The sequence below is a fragment of the Anolis sagrei genome, chromosome 4, assembly GCF_037176765.1.
Source record: "Anolis sagrei isolate rAnoSag1 chromosome 4, rAnoSag1.mat, whole genome shotgun sequence".
NCBI lineage: Eukaryota > Metazoa > Chordata > Lepidosauria > Squamata > Dactyloidae > Anolis > Anolis sagrei.
Window position 1 is genome coordinate 75,765,913 of NC_090024.1, and position 27,448 is coordinate 75,793,360.

At 36.0% G+C, this 27,448-nt stretch overlaps 1 protein-coding gene across 2 annotated transcripts in view; it reads left to right on the top strand.

Annotated features, from left to right (window-relative positions):
• Positions 1–27,448, top strand: part of ATP9B (ATPase phospholipid transporting 9B (putative)) — a 143,580-nt gene that overhangs the window by 54,430 nt on the left and 61,702 nt on the right. For both annotated transcript variants that reach the window (XM_060774947.2, XM_060774948.2), the window contains exons 8-11: positions 9,112–9,206; positions 16,187–16,267; positions 17,112–17,187; positions 18,346–18,422. In XM_060774947.2, the coding sequence (XP_060630930.1) occupies positions 9,112–9,206; positions 16,187–16,267; positions 17,112–17,187; positions 18,346–18,422 (329 nt within the window). The remainder of the gene's footprint in view (positions 1–9,111; positions 9,207–16,186; positions 16,268–17,111; positions 17,188–18,345; positions 18,423–27,448) is intronic.

Below are 27,448 nucleotides of genomic sequence, written 5' to 3' on the forward strand. Positions count from 1 at the left end.
CATGCTTTAAAAAGTTTTGTGGTGATACCATCTTGACTTGGAGCCTTTTCCAGCTGTCATGTTTTTGGTGGCTAAATGAACTTCAGGCAAGAGGAAGGGAAGGATGGTGAAGCTGTTGTCGTAGAGCACTGCGAAATAGGTCAGTGTAAAGCAATCGCATCTCCTGCTCAGTAAGAAATTTAGTAGTGACTCAGGTATCTTTGCTGGTCTTTAAATACAGAATTGTTAATCTATACTCGGCCATATTACGAGCAGTCTTTTTGAGACTCCTTTTGGTTTCAGCTGTGGAGAGCAATTGTGACTTCTCATAATCTTTATGATTACAATCTACCTCTTCTCTGCAGGTCCTGGATAATTTGTGAAATTCAGGAGTGGATCAATTGGCATTTCTTCTTTTCTCTAGCAGACATCTCATTTCTTCTGACAACCTTCTTGTGGTATGGCCTTTCGGTTAATTCCAGCAAGAGTTTCCAGAAGTTGTTCGTAGTCCTCGTCAATATCGGGCAAAGAGCGAAAAACTGTTGAGACTGCTACCGTTGATGCTGCATTAGCATCTGGTAGTCGTCGTAGGGGTTTTCTGTTAAGACAGTTGGTCCAGCTTGACCATTCTGACTGAGATGAACTTTTGATTAAAGCATCCTGTGGTCTCTTCCAGTCATGAAAGATGGTTCTACTGCTATATCCATTATGGAATAACAGTTGCAGAGAATGTGATCAAGTTCATGTTTGTGAAGTCCATCTGGGTTCACATGAGTCCATCTTCAAGCTGATGACTTCTTGAAATGGCTGTTGCCATGCCAGAAATGAAAGGCTTCACAGAAATTAGTGAGTCATTCTCCAGAGTTTTTCCTCTGCTCATCACTTAATGGTCCTATGTACACTTCTCCTTGTTTTTGAGGGCCTGTACATGCGTTGAAGTCACCCACCAAAAACATGTAGTGGTTTCAACAAGCCTTTACAGAATAAGTCAACTCATCATAGAAGTCTACATGTTCCTGTTCATTGGTATTTAAGGTTGGTGCATACACTTGGAAAAGACAGCCTGTGACATTGGGGAACATGAGAACTCCAAAGAAGCTAGACTCTGTGAGTGGAAGCGTACATTGACAACATGATGCTTGAATTGTGGAGCCATGATAAAACCCACTCTGCTGGATAATCAGTTGGACATTCATTCTCCTAGGTTTATACTGGTACCATCATTATATATACATTGCAGAGGATCTTTCCTTTTCATTTCACTCAATCCAATAATGTCATACTTAATTTTATGCATCTCTTCAACTAGTAGATAGAGCTGTGCTGGGGATGCCATCGATCGGCAATTGTATGTGCAAATCCTGAGATCTTCTTGTTCATGTTTGTGGTGCACTTTGTTGATTTTGATGGTCCCGAGATTAGATCGTCTCTCTATTTATGGTACCAATGCCATAATTCCAATTAGTAGTGGAATAATGTGGGGTACTGAGGCAGAGATTAATGTTGTACAAAGCTAGGAAAAAGCAAGAAAGAAAAAAAGGGAGAGAGAAGAAAAGATGAACTCTGGGTGCAGGGCTGTTGCTACCTGGAGCACCCACTGGGTTAGCCAGATTGACCGTTGTCATCCCCACACCACAATGAGGCCACAGAATTTGTGTGGGACAAAATGTACTACAAGCCACCAAATGTACCTCTCAAACCTAATTTAATATTTTTCAATGGAAAATTATTATTATATTTATACCTCGCTTTATCTCCCCCAAAGGGAACCCAAAGTGCTTAACATGAAAGCGTTAGAAAGAGTAAAGCACTACAAAATGCTTTCTAGAAGATTCTGAAGTAAAGGTTGGCAGCTTCCAAGGGGCACATTATCAAATTTGCTTCTGGGCTTGTTTAACTTTGGTCCTGGTTATTCAAATGAACCTCAATTATATTAGTAGGACCTATTTATTAATGAACATGCTTAGTACTCGGGAGCTAGTGTGTTTTAGTGGGTTGAGTGTTGGACTCTGATTTCTATAGCCATGAAAACTCACTGGCGGACCTTGGGCAAGTCATGCTCCATCATCCTCAGAGGAAGGCAGTGGAAAAAATTATCTTTTGAACATGTCTTGCCAAGAAAACTTTATAAATAGTGTCATCATAAGTCGGAAACAACTTGAAGGCACACCACAAAAGCAGTATTTGCAAAGAACCTTTTTTTGAAGTTTTTTTCCCTTCCCACTCAGCCTCATCTATTTTCCTCAGTCTTTTTCTAGCTGTACCTTTTTTAATAGCACTGGAATTGGGAGACTGATGAAGAACCGGAGAAACACAGGCTTTCAGTTGCCAGGTTGCAGCACCATGTCTGCAGTAAAGCTTGAATTAGGAAAGAATGGGATGCTCCTCAGTGGATCCTCCTCTAGTTGTGTGTCTCTGCTGACAACACTAACTGTCTCTAGAATCCCTTATTCAGCATGCAAGAGAGAGAGAAAGAGGGAAAAGCAAATTACCCTGCCTCATCAGCTACCCTCAGCATGTTAAAAAAGAAAAGAAAAGCATACAGCTGTAAGTTTGGCCACTGAAATGGAAATGATAAAAAAAAAAAACAGATATGGTTGAAAGAAAGAAAAAATTCCTGGATGCATTTTGGAAGAAGCCTTCAAGTGGTCTGTAGAAGGTTCAAATGCATTGGTTTACTTGCCTGACCTGGTTGTTTCATTTCACATATGCATACCTTTATTTTTGAATAAAAACATAAATGAAATATAATTAACTGCTTCTGTGCGTGTGCGTGTGTGTGTGTGTGTGTGTGTAGTCTAGGAATGTATCCCTTTCTGTCTTAATTATTTTGACCTCTGGTGCTTAATTTTGTATTAATAAATTAAAATACCTTAAATTTCAGCATAAATTAATTGATCACATATCATAGTTTTATATTTTTAACTCTTTTCCCTTCACCATTCTTGAAGGTTAAAAATATTTTTAATATGCATCTCTTTTAAAGATGCTATCACTTTTGGAACTTCAAAATGTGGGCAGGTGCTTTAAAATACCCCTCTTTCTCTGGCTGATGTTCAGTGAATACAAAATAATTCCGTAATGTATTTAATAACATAAAAATTCCTAAAACGTACAGAATCAATATAAGAACTCTAAAAGATATGCAGTGTGATCAGACTTGGATTAAAAGCATCTGTGTGCTTGTCAATGAGGAATTGTGATGAGTTCAGGGGTATCATATTGACTTTGTATTAATACATGGTATCTTATTGGACTATAAGCTGATTGTTTAGAATGTAAATGAATCTGTTGATGGATCCAGTGACTGATGGCTTAAATTCCAATTAATCAATTGCTTCATCAGTTTCTTAATTCAGATCAAATATCTCTTGAGTGAACATGGTTCTTTCAGTGGTATTAGGAAAAATTAATGCTTTGGAATTAGTTTTCATCAATCTTTTATAAATGCCAATACTCTTTTTTCACATGGCCAAAGTGACAATATTGTGGCATAAATATTTGGCAGATATTGTACTTCCTTTTTCCATCAAGCTGTCAGAGCTGAAATTTCCCCCCTGAAAATAGCAAGCACAATTCTGTACCCCAACAAAGTGCTGTTCAGTTAGTCATCAATTCAAAACCTTTTTTGTAGCATTATATACATGGTTTAAAATTAAACTATTGGTAAAGTGCTATTTTTCTTTTGTATGGAGGCAGTGCTCTTGCGTACTGATTCATGACAAGCAGGTTGCTAATACTACAAGGTATAATACTTTATGACAGTTTCACATGCCTCGTTTCTCAGTGACCCATCAATTAATTCATCAGCAGTTGACACAGACTCTTCATTGTGACACTTATACCAGTTGATCTTAATTTGATTGCCATTAAAACCACCCTTTCCTGACAACTCTTGTCAATTATACAAAATAAAATCAAGTATTCATAAGAAGGCTGTAACAGGATATAGGCAGGCAGATTTAATAATTCAGTTTTGGTGAGGCTTAACTGGCATTAGTTGTAGCTAATGTTCTCATTTGTGAAAAATTTATCAGATACAACACTTGAGAGAGAATACAGACAGAATAGCTTTTATTTATACAACCTCGGCTGTCTGGTGGCCTAAAAGGAAAGAATGTTAGCATAATGTTGCTCCCTTCAAAAGAATTTTTTTTAAAAAAACCCTAAAGGTATAATATTACTGTCTAAGTAATGAATTTTAAAAATCAATATTACACTCTTCAGTGAAGATGTAAAGATCTGGTTTGGAAACATTTGAGGGGAGACCATCTGATTTTTCTTATAAACTAATTTTTCAGAGGTTTTTTCAGTGCAAAATTAGAAACTTTGGGTAATTTAAGGGGAAAATGTAGTGATTTTTTTAAAAAAAGATCAGCTTTTTTAATTTGAGTCCATAAGCATCCCCAAGTTGTGAATAGTAGTTCATAATGTCTTCAGTAGGAGCTTGATGCGGAAAGATAGGAAATAAGTTTTTCTATCTTCTGTAAAGTATCTCTTTTTTTAGTATTGCTTAACTACAGTCTTGGTTATGAGTAAAATAAATTAATGCTTTCTGTTCTTTGAAAGATATTTCATATTCTACATCTCACACCGAGATTCAGTATGACAGAAGCATTAGATATTGTTGTTAAGAAAGATAATGTGTATGTCTTCTTTGGGAAGAGAGGGTGAAGGGAGAGGAGACAAATTTACGGAGCTCAAGGAAAAGCAGAAAAAGAGCTGAATTTGAGAAAGAAGAGGAAAATGAAGAATAAAAAAGAATAAAAAATGAGCCCTCAAATGAAATAAAGCTGGGGTGTAGTCAGTGGTTTGTTGCTTAACAGGTGGACAAATGCAGCATTCTGAATACCCAAGGTCTAAAAGGCAAATATATAGAGAGAGAGGGGGGGGGGAGGGATTCAAAATTACGGTATATTATTTGGGATGCATTGCGATAAATTCTTTTGTAATCCTTCAGTTATTACGTAGATCTAGGCATTTAGATAATTAAATGAAAACTAACTTCCTTGGCTTCTTGCCACAACCCCCTCCCCCCAGCCTTTCTAGTTATGCTTTTTTTGCCTGCTTTTTCCTCCTCCCTCTTGATCATATCCTTTATTATACAATTAAGATAAGATGGATTGCAGAGAAGAGTGGGCTTGTTAGATACCTGATCGTTAAAACTGCAGATGCCACAGATTGTGTTTGGAATGCCTGGTTCTTGCACGCCAAACCAATACTGTACCACTTATATGCATGCCATATTTCCTTATACAAAGTACGGATGCACAAAGAATGCAGTAATGTTATCCAATTTCACAGTTTTGCAGAAATTTCAAATTTAGATTTCTCCTCTTTTATTTTCCCCACCAATCTTTGTAGCTACACTTGTTCTTGTACTTGTGGTGGATCAGTGCCCTCTCACTAAGATAAATCATTCCTTCTTAATCTTTATTTATTTATTTAATTAATTACAGCACTTATATGCCGCCCTTCTCACCCCGAAGGGGACTCAGAGCGGCTTACAAGTAAAAAGTAAATACAATATATTTTATTATCATAGCACAATATTAATATTATACTGTATATTACATTGTACTATAACATTATACTGTAATATTATTAGTAATATTACATGTAATATAAAATACATAATTATAATATCATTTTATTAGTAATAGTATATTGTATTGCATTATAATATTATTATTACCAAACAAGACATTTGAAGAATGTGTGATGTATACACATTGATAGAGGTGGAAATAGAAAAGAGATGCAATTGAAAGATTTTGATGCTTTGAGCCAGCCTCCCCACACCTGAAAGTTAATTCCTGGATTTGTTTGACTGTTGCTGTTCTCAAAAAACAATTCATTAGAAACTTTTCAATATATTTGAGATGGGAAGAGGGAAATTCAGATTTGAGAAATGGAAGTCAAAAAGGTCCAATGAAAAAATCCTTCACAAAGGAGTGAGAGTAATATTTTACAAGTATTCTGGAATATTGTTTAGTCTTTTCAAAATATGAAAACAAAAAATTGAACACTGCATTACTGACAGATAATGAAATATTCAAGTCAGTGTGAGTTAGCTACAAGTTATTTGTAATATGGTCTTTGCCTCTTTAATTTTTATGCTTTGAAAACATCATTATATAAGCTTGAGGATTAGTATGTCCTGGCACATTGAAAAGTCTTGCCAATAGTGCTAAAGAATTATTTTGAAATGCTAGGATAGCGGGACATTTTATTGTTTAGGTTTTGCTGTAGTGATCACTATTGAAAGCTGACTTGGCACAAAGCAGTCTCTTTTTCTGGATAAAAGGGAAACGGACTATGAGATAAGTTATTGATGAAATTAACTGCTGAAGTGGAGAGGAAATGCAGCTGCCCAATACATGTCATAGTGTGAGCTCTATTAAATGAATATATGTGCAGTCAACCATTCACAGGAGCCACACTGGTCTTGAACTGCATTGATCTATAGTATAATTCTAAATGAAATTGATGGATGAGAGCAACCATTGACAGGAAGGGTAAAGAGAACCACGAATTGCCTTGTATAGGGAAAGTATGATGGAAAATAGACTGTTGATGAGAATGTACTATAGGCATATGACATTCTTATATTGTCTTACATTTATTTACAGTGTTCGCAGTGTCAGTATCCATTTCATTTTCATTGTAGATAGCATCTTCTATGTCTAGAAGATGCTTACTTTATTACTTTTGAATTTTCTAGGAAAGTGTAATAATTTTTGCTCCATTTTCAGTACATCTTTTAGCAAATTGATGTTTTTTAAAACTCAAAATATAGTTTTGATATATAAAATCAGAAATATTTTACTTTTTAAATATTTTAAAATAAAATATACTTGAAGTTTACATCATGCCTTATAATACAATGTAGTTATTGGAATGAGGATAATATAGAATTCCACTTTGGTTCAGATACAAATTGTGATACACCCTTTTCAATCATGTCCTTTACGACACCACATTGTATTTGTATTCATGAATAAAACATTAGATTTAACTAGCTTTTACTTATATTGAAGCTACACACTATATGCAGAAATATCCAGATTTAGACACCCTAATAAAACACATCTACACCCTCACGTCCTCTTCCTCCCTACACACCCCCATTGCTTTATTTTATTCTTTGATACGTCGATGATTGACACTCTCTCAATGTACTCTTTTAGAAACCCTTAATAAAAATTATATATAAAAAACAACAACACACTGATCATTATTTAGTCTTCCACTTTGAAAATGCTTTTAAAGAGGTCTCTGTGCTAAGGCTGCCAAAATTTCAAAACATAAATTAGGGACAGTCAGAATTCAAAACTTCTGATGAGTAACAGTACAGCATGAGACAAGTTTTACTCTGATAGTTATTCCCATAGTTTGGGAAAGTTGCTTTATTTTCTGGACTACATCTCCCTTGATCTCCTAGCCAGCATGAGCTAGGGATACTGCATGTTATTACTGAAAACAAGAAGAAACTATCCCAAGATATGGATATTTTGCATGATCTCAGACTGCATCTTTTACTCCCTGGAAACATAGAAATACTGTTGTCTAGGATTCTTCAATCTGAAATTTGTCCACACAATTGCTACCAAGAGCCACCTCACACTGGAATTCTTGACCTACAACCAGTTACTTTGCCCCTTCTTTTACTATGGAGTGGCACAGAATGAATGACAAGGCAAAGGGAGGTTAGTTAGCCCTAAAATCCAGATTCCTGGATGTCCTCATAAGCCAGTGTTTCTGATAAATTATCAATTAAAGGCTATGAATAAGAATGTACTTAGTAACGTAAAATGATTCAGGGTATATAAGAAGAAAGAACTAAGGCAGAAGAAATAGCCTTTTTTGCTTTCTGGTGACACTGATTTTCCAGCATCAAATTATAGTTAGCTACTAGCATTATCACACACGAGTTTTATGTTTTTAATATTGTGAACATGTCAACTAAATCTATCCGCTATCTAAATCTATCTGGTTCAAGGTAATACAGTCTAAGTACACAGAATCAGTTTCGTGCTGCAAAAATGTGGAGCTCCAATTAATACCTGAGATCATGAAAGTTTGTATTCACAGTCAACTTTATATAGAACTAGTACATGAAAATCAGCAGTTTTGTCCATAAAGTTTATAACTTCTTTGTGGGAACTTGCATTAGAAAATTGTGTTGTTGAAAGATATTGGTTGATAAAGATGATCTAGTAAGATGATCTGAAGTCTAGAAATGGATTCACATAGCAACTCCATTTTTTAAATGAAAAATGAGAGATGTTTTGCTTTTATTCGTCCATTTAGAGACCCTAAAGAGTTTTTGTGCTTCAGATTACTTTGACAGCTAAGCATAACTATAATAATAAGGCTCTGGAAAAATCAGGGAGAATCGTAGGTACTGTTACACTAGAATCTGAACACAGTATCTTGAAAAATAGAATCCTCATGAAATCTATTGAGAAAAAGCCCCAAAGATACAACATCCTCGCATCTGTCGCTTCTTTAGTATTCTGAAGCAACAAAATGGGTTTCTCTGAATATCTCTAAAATAGAGGTTGAAAAGTTACTTTTGAGAGGGAAGATGGTAATATAATGCTGAGCTGAAGCCAACCGTACCTGAACAGTGGTGGAATGAAGTTCTGGGTTCCAGAACATTATCCTACCACTATTTGATTAGGAAGGGTTTTGTCATGTCATATTGATTCTTCTTGGAAATTGTGAAGCGGTGTTCTAAAGTAGTACTCCTGAGAGCCCAGGTTCCTCACTCTTTTTCAAATATTGGAGAAGGTTAGCAGTTCAGTTCTTCAGGCAAAATGTCTCCTTGACAGCCCGTGACAGCACAAAGAATGTCTCCTTGACCTCAAGGCCTAGCTTAGTTGAGAGAGTCAATTGCAACCACAACATCTTTCTGTCTAGCAAGGCCAGAAAAAAATCCTTATATGTGTGAATTTGGCTCTTGAGCCATTACTGTAGCAACCTTGTTGTTTCTTTGTTTGTGTTTTACTAGAATTAGAAATGTTGTTGTTAAACATCTCAGTGTCGAAGCTTCCATAATTCTGTGTCCCTTTCCATTTAATGGAATCTAAAACATATGTCATGTTTTGTTTCTCTTGCAATTTTAAGGTTCATGTTTTATCCGAACCGATCAGCTAGATGGTGAAACAGACTGGAAACTAAAAGTTGCTGTTAGTTGCACACAGAGATTACCAGCTTTAGGGGTAAGCATTGTAGTTATACCTTTCTTTTTTATTGTGCCCTATGCAGTTGTATGTTTTAGACCAGCTCTGTTTAAAAATTCCAGATCACAAAATTGTATCAACATTAATTAAGTATAGGTGTGTTAATAAAATTTTATATTGGTTTAGGACCACTGAAATCAACAGCTTATTTATTGGAAGGACAGCATTTCCTATGAACTGCTATATCCTCCTGATCATATTATTTTATAATTTTATGCTTAGGCCTCTGTGGCCAATTAGAAGTGCTGGATTTACTTTCTAAAATAATTCAGGTCCAAATTGCCCCCCCCCCCTTCCACACACACACACATACAAATATTTACATAGATCCTAAGGCCATCTTTGGATGCTCTTGTCTGGGTGGTCTTGCTAAATAAAAAGAAAAGAGTGTTTAATGGGGTCTACACTTTAGTCTTTTCAGTACCCAGGGCCCTTGAGTCACCTTTGGGCTTGAAAAAGACGGGATCGAAATATTATATATATATATATAAATAAATAAATAAATAAATAAATGGATCATTTTATTTCTCCAGGCCATGTAACATTATCTTTCATTCTTTTAACTTGTCTTGTAATGAAGAATTTCAGAATGAAAACTGTTGATACTACTGTGAATTTTCTTATATTTATCATCTGCTGCTGGTTTTCATGCTGTATTTAGCTTTTATGAAATGTATTTATTCTTATAGTATAAGCTGTCTGGGAACTTTATTATCATAAAATACTATAAATGAGATTCAATTTGAGAAGTGGTATTTGAGGGCACCTAGTAACAGTGCTCAATCTATTTGGCCTTCTTACATTGTTTACTAATTATTACAAACAACTTCAGACATGGAAAGGGTGGGATATAAATGTTTTAAATAAGCAAAAGCCCAAATAATAATGCAGGTTGGTACATATAGCTAGGGTTCTTTGGTTTGTTTCTCAAACAGCATTCATGACATGTTGCACAAGTAATCATCAAAAATGATGCAATTGAGAAGTCTGCTCTTCAAAAAAAGCCCCATAAAAGGTCACTAATCCATGGGTGTAGTAAGGTTACTGTTTGGATTCCAGGCATTGTATTTGTTTTACTCATATAAAGTGAACTGAGTATACAATTTTCATATTTGTGTATCTTAAAAAGGGAACAAGAAAAGGAATTTCAGCTACTAAATCCAATTAGATATGTTTTTGAACTAACAGAGGAAATCTTACCCCTGCCCGAACTGGATACCAATGGCCATTCTGGTTGTGGACTATGAGAATTGTAGCCTATTATATCAAGGAGACAAGATGTGAACAAGCATATTTTAAGACATGTTTATATATCTTTTCTTCTATGAAGTTCATACTTAATTTGGGTACTTTCCTGAAGATCAAGTATTGTCTACTTTATATGTTTGTACACATAATGATATTAGTTGAAAGCCTATTTTATGTTATTAAATTAAACAGAAAAGTGACTCAAATTCAGATCCTAAATATACTTTCCTGAAGGTCTGTTTTTAAAATTTGTACTGAAAATTTGATGTTACCATTATTTTATATCATTTAATATATTGACTACTTTAAAATTGTTATCTTTCAAGCATTTTGAAATAATGAATTGCCACTTAAACTCAAATATTTCTCCATCATTTGCTTGGGCTTCTCAAAATAAAAACAGTAAAATATAATATAACGAGTCTCTGTTTAACATGCATTTAACTCTTTATATTATTCATTTGAATTATAGAATGTTGGAATCAAGGATTAGGAATTAATTCTGTACTCCTTCTTAGAATATATTCTCTGAACCACAATGCCTTGTATAGCTTGACCTTGTTGCAAAAATAGGGAGCACCCGTCTCTCAGGATCTGTTTATGTAACACTCAGGTTTTTTTGCAGGCAACTTGGGCTCCACAACATGTGTGCCTGCTAAGATACTTGATTTCTCCGAGGCCCCTTCCACACAGCTGAATAAAATCCCACATTACCTTCTTTGAACTGGGATATATGGCCGTGTGAACTCAGATAACCCAGTTCAAGGCAGATATTGTGGGATTTTTTTGTCTTGATATTCTGAGTTATATGGCTGTGTGGAAGGACTCTGGGTATCACCAAGATAAGGTTAGATAACCTTTAGGAGTCAGCTGCTGTGGGAAAACAGATTAGATGTTGAAAGAACTCAATGGAGTTATTAATTGTAAGATCTCTAAAATTATTTCATTGTTTTCTTTTTGTTTTGCATAACACATTTTGACTGCAGCAGAGTCACAATGGAGCAGAGTATAGACCATCTTCAGTATAGGATCACATAAGATACCAAGTAATTGAGCGAAGAGGACAAATGAATCAAGATTCAAGGAAACAAAAATACTGCATTTCTTCCATTCTAAGATACATTTTCCCCTTATATGAACCTCTCTAAAAATGGGGTGGGTCTTAGAATCACAGGGGAATCTTATGTATTTTTGTTGGTGGCAGTGGTACTGAAATTAGGATGTCTCTTACAATCGATGGCATCTTACAATTGAAGAAATATGGTTGTTAAAAGCCTCTAAAACCATGTGAAGATTAATTTTACAAAATGCTTGCAATCTCTAATTATCGCAAAGTTTTTTAAAATCTGAGATAGATTAATAGATATAGATAGATATAATAAATTATACCTTTCCTCCATAAATTTGGACCATTGTAGCATTCTCAGGTTAATATGTAATATAACCAAATGAAATGCGCAGAAGTTCGGCTGGTTTCTGTTTTGCAGTAATTCTTGAATGCCACCTGCTGGGCTGCTACCAAAATGGCTGAGGAGATATATATGTCTCAAGCTTATCCTTGTACTGCAAGTTTTCTCTGTTCTAGTCAATACAGCTTTGCCCATGAAAAAAAAAACTGATCTTACCACATTCAAGCTCTGCTACCAATTTCTCTTGTAATCTCCAGAAAATAAAAAAAAATCTGGCTTTCAGTAAAAACAATATTGCAAAAGCTGAATTACTGGTTTGAATGTTGTGATACCTTTAAATTAAAAAAAAGTTAAAGTAGGCTTGATAGTTCTACATTGCTAAAAGGGGATTATAATTTACAGTTTAAATGTTATCCAGTGATTTATAATTATCCCATTTTGAGGAAGGAAGTTGTTGACTTTATTACAAGGTTCTTCTTTAATTTACACTTTCCCTGTGGAAGACAAGGGTAGTGTTTGGGAGGCACCCCAAGGAAGGAAGAGGGAGGGAATCCCACTTTATAGGTTTTTTACTCTTGAAAGGCCAAGCAAATGTACCTATGCCCAGAAATTCTTCTGAGAAGAAGGACCTGTTCTTTTTTGCATCTGTGCAAACAGTTCCAATGCCTTAGCCATTGGGCAGTTTTGTTATTGAACTAATTTCAAATGCTGACTTGTCATTCAGAGCATGATTAGAGTCTCATATAATTGGAATTAATAAGATTTCCAAGTTAGAAAATATATCTTCCGGGCAACCTTTTAACCCTTAGTGTTGACAGGAGAGCTTAACCTGAATTAGATCTCAGTTATATTTTTAATATCATCATGATCTAGCACAGACCTCTGGAAACAGCACATAAATTACTGGTGGTTAGTAATAAATTAAAACAATAGAGTAGAAGTCTTTGTTTCCTTTCCTTGAGTAGCTGTGACAGAAGAAGAAGAAGAAAAAGAGGAAGCTAAAGGGACAATTCCAGCCTTGGTTTCTAAGCTGTAAAAATAAAAAATCAAAAGCTAGGTTCAAAAGAAAATAAGCAGCATTTGCATAGGTGCAGACTAAGCAGTTTCATTGTATAGTTAACATATACCGCCCATACCTGTCACTCATTTTGATTTCTGTAGTTATCTGATGTAAAGGATTGTATCTTGTGTTGTCATGGGCTGTCAGTTCCATCATCAATGTAGGACTGTAACCTTATCCACAGTGACACCCAGAATAAATAAACCGGCAAACCTTTAGAGCTTTCTTGAAGAACAGATGACACCACCAAAGATGATCTGTACAGATTTTGTTGTCTTCCCAAACCACTTAATGTGATCAGAGAATTAAAATTTCAACAAGTCATTTAATGATGGCTGAGCTGTAAGAACTGTAACACCCAGGTTAGGTTTCTTGGTTTCATAGTCATATGTGGAATAGTGTCTTTCTGCACGGAGCATATTCCAGTATAGTCTTCTCTGGCTTAAGTGACCAAATAAATTTATTAGCAATGAGGTCACTGTAATTTTCAATAAATGGTGATTTGCTGATTTATATCAAAAGATCCATAGAGCAGTAAACAATACCATTTACATTTAATTAGTTTTATTGAACCAGGGACTATTTTATTTGTAATGAACTGCATGTTATGATTAAGGATGTATTTTAGTGATCTTTAAGTAAGGTGGACAAATGTTGCCCTTGACCTAATAGAGGTGGTTTTTCTATGTTATTGATAACTTCAGAGTGATTTCTAAATTATTATGGTAAAGTGCAGAGAAAAAACATTATAATTACTGTACCATCATTTAGTTGTTTCATGCAGACAGTTTGGTGCATCCTTCCAAAACATTTGCTTGAAATTAAGAGGGAAATACTCAACAAAACCATTTCTATTTAATTTCTAAAGTATAGTTTTCTGATATGCCGTTGTAAGCTCCCTACAAGGATAATGCACCAGATTCAACAGAACTGGAAAAATTATCATTCTGATCATAGTGTAAAGATAAATCACCTTGTGGCAGAGTATAGATCACAATGGGGAAATTGTTAATTAATTTATTTCAAATAGAATTTGAAATAATTTAGAAATGAATAATGAAGGTTTTGTTATCTAGTCTTTTTACCTTTATATTGAACTTCCTTTCACTTGAGAAAATTCGGATGCAGTTGCAGACTTCTTCAAAGGAAAGAGCAAGTTTTAAAGTGATTTAGTTTGCTCACAGGTTAATTTCTGCAAAGCATGACAGTCTGTTAAAGAAGAAAACGTTCGTGCTTGGCTCACTTCATTAATAGTTTTTATTGTATTATGAGTATGTGTGTGGTATTAGTTTTCTGCTGTACTGAGACTCTTATTTTTCTGTGCACAATAAAGCACATAATAGCCTGGATTATCTAAATTGTAGGTGATAACAGATTGAAAAGAAGTGAATGATGAAGATATAGGACACCACATGTGTATTAGTTTCATATGAATTATTTCTCAAGAGGCTGATGAAAACTAACTTAGAAGAACAAGAATGCATTGAATGGGAGTTTGTGTAAAAGCTTACAATAAACGGTTGATGATTTAGTATAAAAACAGATTATTTGTAATGGAAGATGTTGAAATCTGATTTGTGCTCTTAAAATATGAATTAAATACTTGGATCAGCAAACATAAATCATTCAAGAGCATAAGGTATGGTTAGAGTTCCATTCTTTGATAACTTAATGGAAATATCTTGGTAAATAAAACTACATGACTCTCTTAGATCCTTTTAACTTCTTTCCTTAGAATATTTCACAATTTTAATATATTTGGGTATTTAGATTTCATCTTCTATTAGTAGTGTGTAATAGAAGATTTTTGCATGAACCAATGCTTAGTTTGTTTACATTGTTTTCGGATAACTATGCATGTGTCCTAATCTAAACATCTTTAAATAAAAGCTGGGTTTATGAAACTACTTGTCTAAATACATGATCCATAAGATTGGAAGTAACATTTAGTACTTGCTGTCTTATTTACTTAATGGAAAAAGGGTTTGACAAACACCACAGGAACACCTGTGCCTTCTGCTATTATGATGGATCACTATATGCTATGTAGTCTACTATATGCTACATCTCTAATACCTGAGGATAATTTACTTGTTGGAGGGACATCCATGTATCTAAAGATGAATGGAATTAATGAAAGTCTAAAAGTGAAATATTTGGTAACAGCAAGCAATAATACTGCTGTACAAAATACTCAGCAACCTCTTTCACATGCACTTCTCAGTGTACAGTGTCTTAATGAGCGTATCAAGTCTGTTAGTTAAACTGAATATCTGCTGAAGGAATGATGAAAGCAATCACTACATCTCAGGGCTCTACATGAGCCCCAAAACTTGCAGTGGCTAACAAATTGCTTCCTGATGTCTACATGCTATCCAAGGGCTTCAGGTCCATATTGTGGGTTAAACTAGTTTAGTTCCATGCTAAGAAAAGTCTGAACTGTGGAGCAGTTTCGTACTTTGGACACAGTGTGGACAGCATAACCAGGTGCAATGCTATCCACACAGGCTACCACTCACATCCCTTTTTCCTACACTCATTGGTGCAGGGAAAATAGGACGGCCCAGGTCCATGTCACTGCTACAGGTAGCTGTAGAGATCTGGAGAAGTTCCTGACCATCATTGGTTGCATCGGTGTTTCAGATGATGTTGGCACAGGGTGTCACAATGGCCAGGAGTTGTGAGGCCATTCAGAAGTAGCAGTGGGTATTCAAGATCCGAATTAAAATTCATGTTTTTTGGAAAGCAAAATTGATTTGATAAAGTAGGATTTAAATCTTTTGAGCAATATCTGGAACTGCTTCTGCCCACAGAAACAGGAGAGAGTAATCTCCACACAGCCCAAAAATCTACTTCATAGAGCTAGTTTTGCGAGTGGCACCAAGGGTTACAAGTGAAGAATAGGAGAAAAGGACTGGATTTAAGCCCAACCATATGTACTGATTACTGCCCTATAAACCTCTACTAGAAAACAATTGATTGTAGTGAATTTATTGGGTTTTAGAACATTGATAAATACATATTTTTTGATATTGGAAGGTTAGTTTGGAGCTAGGGGAAATATAGTGGACCTTTTATTCCCCAAAGTAATGTGATATGCTCCCTCTGCATATGATGTGTGGGAGAAAGAAGAAAATAAACAGGAACCTGTTGAGTCCAGTATTGGGAAATAATTTTCTTCTTTTAGTTTTAGATGTTGGTATCATGGAAATATTTAGATATTTCAAAATTTTCTATTCCAGGATCTTTTTTCCATCAATGCATATGTTTATGCTCAGAAGCCACAAATGGATATACACAGTTTTGAAGGCACCTTTACTCGGGTAAGTAGCAATTTTAATACCTATCTTTCTTCTACTCATGTGATTTATTCAGGAAATCTGGATTTTAATGTGAGAGGTATGAGAATATTCACAGGGTGTACACTTGGTGAAATACTGTATGCACTACTATCAGTGCTATTCTACTCTTCTTCACTTCATTATGCATGCCGGATACCTTTCAAATGAATTATTGCAACTTATTGTGGAGGATTGTGTTGTGTACAATGTAAAAATACGTGTGAAATAAACTGCTTTTTATATGTATAAAAACATCCCCTAATATAGTGGTATGAATGTTGAACTAGGAGTCCAGGAGACCAGGGAATTCCATCTTGGCCATAGAAGCCCACTGGTTGGCTTTGTGCAAGTCCCACTTCTTGCCCTCAGCGGAAATCAGTAACATACCTAAGTTCAATAGTTGGATCAAATTGGATAGTTTCATTGAATCAATTGAATCTATTAACGTAACACATAATTTAACAAGTCCCATCCGTTCAATAGCCTACTATAGTTTGGGATGCGCTGTTGGGTTTAGCCTGTTACCAGTAGTTGTCTTAAAGGCAGACATTCAGTTAACTGAATTTTTGATACAACATACAGTTTTAGTTCAAGATGCGGAAGATGTACGGTAGTTCTCTTTAAACATTCTTCCTGAAATGTAGGTATATGTGTGAGAGAATCATATATGTATGTGTATGCATACACATGTATCTGTTTGCCTGTTGCATGTACACACCTGCATCTTCATGCCAAACTTTTCAGTGCTGTTATTTGAGTGTTAAATGTTTATTATTTCTTTTTGTTTACTTGAGATCATATTTTCAATTTAATCCAATTTTTACAGGAAGACAGTGATCCTTCTGTTCATGAAAGTCTAAGCATTGAAAATACCTTATGGGCAAGCACTGTTGTTGCTTCAGGTAAGAAACAGTGCATGTTTCAATAAATATTTCACAATAGAAAATTTAATAATTTTACTCTTGCTGCATTCCTCCATATATTCCTGTTTCTCTTATAATCTGCTTCTTGTTCAGTTTTTTCTAGGAACCTGAATGTTGCTTTCAGCATCTTTGAAACTACTATTTAAATTTCCACATATTCTCAGTTCAGCATTAGAGGAGAACAGTAATAGCAAGGGAAATGCCTGTAATAGTGTGTCTTCCTACTATTCTCAATTGAACCTTCACCACTTACCTGCTTAACTGGGTTACTTTGTTTATATTGATAAACAAGGGAATGTGGCAGTTTTTACTGAAATGACATGAAGTAATTGATTCAGCTATAACTTTAAGCAATAGCTATGTGTGAGTTTTGTCTGGCAATAATAGTCCCGGGTATTATGGCATATTCCCATTTTGCTAACTTTCAGAGTGTGCCTAATTGGCCATGGTAGTCCACGCTTTTGTTACATCTCACATCTCAACCAGACTACTGCAGTGTGCTCTACGTGGGGATGCCTTTGAAGACTGAAAGCTTCAAGTAGTCCAACAGGTGGCAGCCAGGCTCCTTACTGGAGCGGGGTACAGGGTGCACACAACCCCCCTGTTGTGCGAGCTCCACTGGCTGCCAGTCTGCTACTGAGCACAATTCAAAGTGCTGGATTTAGCCTATAAAGCCCTAAATGGTTCTGGCCCAGCTTACTTGTCTGAATGTATTTCCATCTATGAACCATCTTAGAGGTTAAGATCATCCGAGGAAGCCTGCTCTCGATATCACCCCCTTCGCAGGTGCGACTGGTGGGGATGAGAGACAAAGCCTTCTCAGTGATGTCTCCTCGACTGTGGAACTCCCTCCCCAGGAAGATTAGATTAGCCCCCTCCCTCCTGACCTTCAGAAAGAAAGTGAAGACATGGATGTGGGACCAAGCCTTTGGACAATGATTCCCAATGCAATAATGATCTTCCAATGCAATAATGAATAATGTGATTGACAACCGGAACGGTTCCTGGAATATGCCTTTGGATAGTGTGATTTTAATTGTTTTAAAACTTATATGTTTAATTATGTAGTTATAAAATATATGTTGTTTTATTTTATGTATGTATTTATGGCATCAAATTGTGCCTTTGTTGTTTTAGGAACAGTAATTGGTGTTGTTATTTATACTGGAAAAGAAACTCGAAGCGTAATGAACACATCCAATCCAAAGAATAAGGTGAGCTGATTTGGCAAGAGAGAATATTGGAGCACAATATTTAATATTTCAAATATCTTTTCTTTTCAAAAATATCAGATATAAAAACAAAGGATTAGCATGATATATTGTCCCATACGTTGTCTCATAAATATGCACCCTTAGCATGGCCATTTTGCCATATGGCGAACACTTTCTCTTTTAGGTGGCCGTTTGTTCCTCCCTATAATAAGTTTCACCCAGTGTCTTAGGTTTTTTCCCTGCGGCATCTGTCTTGTTTTTATTATATTGCAGTTGGGCAATGTTGTATGTCATGATTTTTTTCAGATTGCTATTAACAGTACTCAGGGCTTGTTTTTTCAGAACATTGTAACAGTAGAATATAATTGTTACAAAAATAGAAAAAATTGATTTTTTTCCCTTCTAGCACAATTATCTAAGTTGTAGATTTTAGTTTTGAAAATTGAAGCATAGCTACAGATATCTCCAAGAAGCATATAGCAGTCTCTTAATCTAATTATTCATGTACAGTGAAGTTATCTTTACTTCAGCAGATCAGAATGATAGAATCTTCCTGTCCCTGTATGACACTTTGAACATTGATACTCTCCATCAGAATGAAACAAATTATTTAATCTACTTTGTGAGTTTTCTATCCTTAGCATTTCATGTGCTTTTTGAAATATCAGATTCCCAAATATCTGTCAGGGAGGTGAGGTAGAACAATCCATTCTGTATTTTGAATGCTCTTACTATGATGTAATTATTGATGGTGAGTGTCTTTGCATCTGTGGGGGTTTTCCATTCAAATTTATGCAAATAGCTGCTAATTTGGGGGCAATAATCTTTCTAAAGACTATTAAAAAGACATCTCAGTTATCATGAGCTGAAACTTGAGATTGCCTTTTATAAACCATACCTTTATTTAACCGGAAGATAATTATATTAAAAAAGGGGGAGGGGGGAATCTTTGGCTTAAAAATCAATTGTGACAGGTTGCCATTTTCATGCCATTCATAATAATAAGTTACTTAGAGTCAGAACGTAAGGAAGGAAATGATAATACAAATTGCCTAAAGTAGTCCTTGCAGCCCCTTGAGTGTATTGATTTGGGTTTCTAATAAAAAGATGCTTTTAAATGTGTCATTGACAAAGAGACAGGTGATATGTGCTATTATGTGAATTAGAATGCTCTGTTATTATTTGAATCTTGATAACAGCATTTTAAAATAAAGCAAAACACAATCTGTGGTATGCATACTTATTTTACCTCTGATGCCCTGATGTGAAATTAAAACTTTTCAGGAAAGGGAAAAAATCTAGATCAAAAGTAAAGTATTCTCACACATTGAAATGAAAAAAATAATAATACAATAATATAGAAGAACTGGATATTATCTGTTCTGTCTTGCAGGTTTGTCAGTTGCTGACTCTTTGGAAACTATAGTATTTTCTGTACTAAATCCATCATTGTGTTTTCATCAAATAGATATGTACAATAAAAGGTAAAGCCTGGGTTCAACAGCATCACTGTGCTGATTGAATCAGTTCTGTTAGAGTTATGTGGGAGCTTTCCTTCCTTACCGTTTGCTTTATGAGAGCTGGAAAACCCTCTAAAACAAACTTTCAAGTAGTAGTAAGACCTCTGATGGAAAGAAGTGAAGTAGAAATCTTGTTGCACTAACAGAAGCACACTTATGAAACCCTGCATATTGTATTACGGAAGCTAGGGCCATATGGGTTAAAATACACATTGTTGCTTTGTGTATTAACAGAGATTTGTTTTTTAAAAATGTAGCGTTGGTGCGGAGTAACATCAAGAAGAGATTAAATGGAACAAACAAACAAATTAGTGGCACGTAGGCAAGTTGTGATCCAGCTTTTAAGATTATGGCAATGCACAACCCACCTTCATTTACATAATCAGTATACTTTGATATTACATCTGTTAACAATTAAAAGTTGTGTTTCTTCAGCTGAAATGTGAACATAAATAAACTTATAATTTCAGGCAGCAGTAAAGAGGCAAAATGTTAAATGCTGAAAAAACAATCATAATTAGAACATCTGGGATGTATCATAGTTCAGGGGATAAAGTTTAAAATAGTTCTTTAAAATGTGTAGTTTTCTCAATTCGCACAACTGAATCCACAAAGGTACACATCAAGTATTTATTGAATATATAAGTATGTACAATATATAAATTAGTAGAAGTATTTAATTCAAAATATGGAAAGGCATTCCTTTTTATGTTGTTGCTGCCATTCCTTATTGGTGTTGAAATTGCTACTCAGGGGGAGGTCTTCTGCTTTTCATGTTAGGAAAAGGAGGAATTTGAGGTCGCTAAAATGAAATGCACAATGAGGACTCATCACTGCCTTAGAACAGTACATGGGAAGCTGTATGTTCTGAGTTGTAGACCAATGTCTGAGATGTGAATTGACCATTATTCATTATATGAAATGTTAAATGCTGTATTATAAAATTGTTCTAGCCTGGAAAGCTCTTCTGCAACTTCCTACATTTGAAATAGTTAAAGGATATTGATATGAAGGCATATTAGGATTGTTTAGAAATAATTCATTAGCATAGCAGTGCATTTGAGAGTGTTGGAGGGTGGTGACATCAGTACAGCAGCTCATGCACAGTGGAAAAGCTAAAGATTTAACAAAGATGTTACGGAGCAAAACTGAAAATAATATGGCTCTTCTTCCTCTGATACCAGTTTGGATGGCATGTTATTTCATCAGTCTTCTGGCTTTAATTCACATAGAAGTGTTGTTTACATACTGATTTTTTTTCATCTCAGGAACGACTTGAGAAACTACAAGTCGCTTCTGGTGTAAGAAAATTGACTGTGAGGATATTGCCCAAGTGACACCTGGATGTGTTACCATCCTGTGGGAGGCTTCTCTCATGTCCCCACATGGGAAGCTGGAACTGACAGATGGGAGCTCACCCCACTCTCCAAATTCGAACCACCGGCCTTTTAGTTAGCAGTCCTGCTGACACAAGGGTTTAACCCATTGCACCACCGGGGCACCTACATACTGACTGAATACCAGGACTGAGACCTTCGCATTTCTGAGTAATGAGAAAATAACAAAACAGAGCCATCCACTGATGGCAGGTCATCCCTTTGGGGGTGACACTACAGGGGGTTGTCAAATCAGGAAGACACAAGGATGGGGCACCATCCCCTCTTTGAGTGGTTTATTTGATTTATTTGATTGATTGATTGATTGATTGATTCATATCCCACCTTTCTCCCAGCACAGGATCCAGTGTGGCTTACAGCAAGTCAAAACAAAATATATCCAAACTACTGTTAATATAAAGGTTAACAAATAAATTTCAAAAACACAACACCGTTTAAAAAACATAATTGCAACATCTCTCTACTTGAGCAACTTAAAATCGAAAAGCCGGCTTAAATAAAACGGTCTTCAACTGCTGGCAATAAGACAGCATAGAGGAGACCAGCAGAATCTCCTGTGGATGTGAGTTCCACAGTTTGCAAGCACCCACTCAAAAGGCTCTTTCATATTCTCTGTGAGCATGCATGTGATGGTAGAACCAAGAGAAAGTCTCCCACGGCCCAGGTGTTAAAACTCAGGCAGGTTCATATAGTACGATACGGTCTTTCACATAGTCTAGACCCAAGTTATTGGCACTTGACAGCAATTTGAGTATAGTGTAGGAGTGTGGATTGACTTTGTCACCTCCAGAATCCCTACCTGAGAGACAGAGTTCAGAAGTAGGAGCATGAAATGCTCATATGCGAGCTGGGCACTGTGGATGCAGCAGAGACAAAGGTGGAGTCAAATTCTCGGCCACCTCTGTAATTCATTGGCCTGATTCTGTTGATTCTGGTGTTTGGGGGAGGAAGGCAAAAGATGTTTGGAAGTTGAATACAACAATTCAATTATTGTGATCTGATCATTGCCTGTGAAGTTTGCTTTCTGTGGTGGGGAACAAATTAAGATGATTCACCTGAAGAAATTTTGTTAATCAAAAGATTCCTGTATGCTCTGAAGGATTTTCTGTCTGCCAGGATTGCAAATGTAGTTGAGGTCTTGGATTCACTATTGAATGATGAAATGGAAAGGGCTCAATACAGATACTTCCAACTGCCTATTTCAGTGCCGTGAAGCCTGTAATTCCACTTGGTTTACAGAAGATCTATAGGCAATGAAACAGAATGCACAGTGGCTAGTGAGTAGATAGTACAAGTTGAAAAATCAGAATAATGGAAGATTAGTGAGACCTTTTTGATGGGCCTATTCTATAGCAAAGAGTGGGGGGAGGGCTCTCAAAATTTGTCCCTACTGTCTTACCCTTGACATTTTTCCCAGTACAGTTACTATAAATGGTGAGGACACAATGCATCCAGAAATGGAACACTTTGTAATATACAATAATATATTTGATAAAGGGAAGCTACAAATATTTGTCTAAAACTTGGCATCACAGTTAAAACTATGCCTGAGATATCTCTAGCATTCCATTTGTGGTCAACCAGTTCTCAGTGGGTTTCTTGGGATTGTTGCAGCCTGATCATATAGGCAGGATGGTTGAATAAGTACATCCCACCATACCTAGGTTTAACCCTTTACATCTTCTTGATGAGGACCAGGATTGTCCAGGTGGGTACAGGGGGTAGTAAATTGGCAAAGGAAGGTGCACTCTCTCCTGGAATCTCCCTGGACCCAGAAGTATATGAGAATTATGCTCTTATGACTTTTTGAAGGGAAGATCCTTGAATATGGGGTAGCTGGGCAATTTCAGAACATCTTGGATAGAATTATTATTATATTTATTTATACCCCACCTTTTCTCTCCACGAGGAGATTAAAGGGGATAGGACAGGTTTTATGGACCCATTCAGTCTGGTTGCAGGCCAGAATGTGGTACCAAAATCATAATTTCCCCCAGCTAATAACTTTGGTCCCCATCAATAAGATGGAGGGTATCAAGCCTAGATATGATGAGATGTAATTCAAGCATCCTGTCCACATCATCAGGCTGCAGTAATCTCAAATGTGAAAAAGTCAGGAGGAGCGCTGTCCTCTTGAATCTCATTGGCTTTTGATATTGTTGACTGTGTTATATTAGTGGAATTGCTCTGTAAGATGGCAGTGAGAAGTTGGAGTGGTTCTACCTGTATCTATAGGTCCAGTTCTACATGATGGTATGAAGAGACCCTGATCATGGTTGCCAAGCTGTAGAATAGCACAAGATTCCAATCTATTCCTCAAGCTGTTTATATGAAATTCCTGAATGTCATCTAGCTGATAAAACTATAGCCAGCATGGCCACCAGTGAGGAATACTGAGAGATGCAATCTAGCAGGATGTGGAGGTCTACACATTTCAAGCCTGTCCTAAATCCATTAGTAATTCCCGGGGAAGATTCTCTGAATCAAAGGAACTTACATAAGTGTTGACCTGGCAAGCTTCTATTTTTGTCCATCTCTTCTATTTGGAAGTAACAATTAGATTTAGGACTTATCCTATATACCCATGTATACATCTAGAAATGTTAGTAAAAAAATCAACTTGGAAAAAACTGAATTGACTTATCTACAGGCAAGTGTATGTTACTGGTATCTTAACTATTTTCACAAAAGAGCCATCCCCTACTCTGAGTAGAATGGTGAAAAGCAAGAGTGTTGTCTGACCCTGGAAAACCTAAAAGAAGCACCAATTGCCTCTGTTTTTCCAGCACTGTACAGCTTCTGATCTTTTTGAATGCCTGGGTGGGGAAATGGTAGAATGACCCTCAATTTGTCCATGGATCATATCAAAATCCATAATTTTGACCCCTAAACCTGCCCTTGACTTATACATGAGGTCAGCTTAGATATGAGGGTATACAATGAGGAAAAACTGGAAGACTTTTTCAGGAGCGCCTATTTTGTATATAGAAGCATGGCTTTAGTCAGTTTCATATGTATACCTTTATAAAAACAATAGGTTTACTGATGTATTATAATTTAGAGAAGGATATGTTTTGCTTCAACGTTTTAATCACTCAACAACACTTTTTCTTAACTTTAAGTCAACACTTTGTGATTTATTACACCAATTATAAAAAATTATTCTGTAGCCTAAGGATGTAGACATTGTCAGAAAAAAACATGGCAGAGAAGAGAATTTTCTAATGAATCCATTTAATATGCTTTTAATTCAAATGATATGAACATAAATAGTTTTTGCAGGGTTCAATATCAGTCTAAAATGATATATTTGAGATTTTATTTGAGTTTAATGTAGATATGGCAGCATCAACATTATTATAGTGTGATGGCTCTGTGCATAATATCTCATTTGTAGTCTAATCAGCCTATTATGGAATGTAATTCCAGCCTTAAAAATGGCATTGAATTGTGCTCTTTATAATGCATGAATCAGTAATCAATCCTATTTGGATATTTGTTAAAACCCAATGCATTGGATGATTGGAATCTGCCAAAGCTAAAGGTCACCCATAGCTGTTAATTAGCCTAAAGGGAATTAACAGAAATAAACAAATATTGCCTTAGTCAAAATGCAGGTTTTCCTATGACTCATGTGAATCCAGAGCTTTGTTAAGTGGGGTTTAAGAAATGTAGTGTTTGTATGTTGCTTAACATTTAGGAACACTGTTATCTATATAAAATAAACCTTCGATCCCCAGTTCTTGCTTATATGAACATTACAGTATTGGAGAAAGAGTATCTTAGAATTGGAATGGAGCTTCCCAAGTTAGAGAGTGCCGTTTTCTTCAATCCTTAGAAACACTTGTCTAAGCTTCCTTTACAAATGTTTCATATGCTGTCATTTGTATTAAACTATGAATCTTACTGGTGTGCAAAGGAACCTTGTAGCACCTTAGAGACTACCTGGCAGAATGACATTGGTAGCATTAGCCTTTGCAAGCTTTGTCTGCTTCCTCAGATGCAATGTGAACCTTACTGTCATTTTATGAAGACCACTTTTCCTTGCTGTTAATTGTTATAAAAAGCCATCTGATGCTAATGTTTGGTCTTATGGTTGTAAGAGTGTATAGTCATGGATTGGCTGCAGTTACTCAGTGATTACGAGAGCTAAATTAGATGTGCTAAAGCAGGGGGAGCGGGAAATAAAGTAAATGAACACCCATTTCAGCTTTTGTGTGATTCAGGTACTTTATGTGCACATTGTTTAAAATATAGTCTTCTCATTTCTCAATTTGAATGCCAATGTAGGAACTGATTATCTACTGCTATGCTTTATCATTGGATTGTTTGCTTGTATTTTATTTTAAAAGACATCTCAAAATACATATTTTTGCTCAAGGGTCTTTGTATTGTGATTTTTAATCCTTTTGATTAAAGGAGCTCCCAGTGGTGCAATGGGTTAAACCCTTGTGCTGGCAGGACTGCTGACTGAAAGGTCGGCAGTTCGAATCCGGGGAGCGGGTGAACTCCCATCTGTCAGCTCCAGCTTCCCATATGGGGACATGCAAGAAGCCTCTCACAGGATAGTAATATCCAGGCATCCCCCGGGCAACGTCCTCGCAGATGGCCATTTCTCTCACACCAGGTTACTTGCAGTTTCTCAAGTCGCTCCTGACATGAAAAAAACCCCAAGTCGATTAATAAAAAATATCCCTGCCATTATGATAGAAATCCACTTTCCAAGTAGCTGGGATAGGCAAATTGTCATCCACATTTAACAACATGTGGCCCCCATGGCCATATTTTTGGACCATGTGGGTTGAAAATATGTTTTGTCGCTCCAGAATCCTCCAAAACATGTTAATTCCCACCACTCTTGGAGCCCCTCACCCAGGAGAGGACTTTTTGATACCAAAAACATAATCAAAATCCATTTGTGGCAAGAGGAAGTGGGCTCTCCATTGTCTCCTAGGAAGTAATACAGCCTCCTAATTTTCCATTGTTGCCCACCCTTGAACTAAAGTGATATTGACAGAAATGCAGTCAGTGAGCAATTCTCTGCTGATAGTGACTATCAAAGCAAATACTGTTTAATTTGTCTTCCATGTAGTGTTTTCACTTTGATATACTCCTGAATCACTATTTACTGTTTTGATAACTGATCAAATTTTACATTTCCAGCATTGTCATGAAAATCAGATCAGGAACTTTCAATACAGTACAGCAATATGAGCCACAATGTCCTCCAGATAATGTTGATTTTCAACTCCCAGCAGCCATAGACAGAATAGCCAGTAGTAAGGGGGTGCTGAAAATTGCAGTCCAATAACACCAGGAAGGTCACACAATTCTCAGCCATGCTTTCCTATGACATCTATATAATTGCTTTTGTGTTTCAAAAAGTATTTTTAACATTTCAAGAACACTAAAGGAGACTTGTTATAAGTAACATTTTAATAAATGATAACCTGACCTGTGGATCCTCAGGGGCACATGAACCAATTTGAGAGACAATCTTGATTTCCAGGTGTCCTATTTTTTAGTGTTCCTGTCTGCTACACACTTACAATATTTTTATTGGATAAAGATCATATCTTTTTACAAATTTTATCCAATTGGCTGAATATTCTATCAAGTGAAAATTAGGCATAAACAAGGTACAGATGATTCATTCATAAAATTATGTCCATCTTACCAATAGCGCTGCAGATTTTCCATCATTTCATTGAACATTTAAGGTAGAGCTTTCCAAATGTTTCATGTTGGTGACACACCTTGTTAGACACATATCATTTCATGACACAGTCATTCTGTTTTACTCACAAATCAGATAATATACCAATCCCTTATAAGAGATACATAAATGGTGATAGTGAAATATATGTGAACACAGTGTATCTCATGAAATCCTTTCATTTATATATTTAAAATAAGTGATTTATTCTCTTATTGCACATAAACTCAGAGCTTTTTTGTTACATTTGAATGATACCCCTACACGCTGCAGACCTAATGTGTCACAACACACAGTTTGGAAAGCTCTGATTTAAAGTTTCTTGATCCTGGCTGCAGCAGGAAGATGGAGGATGCCTTAAGGATTTAAAATAGGAGGCTACACCAATATTCG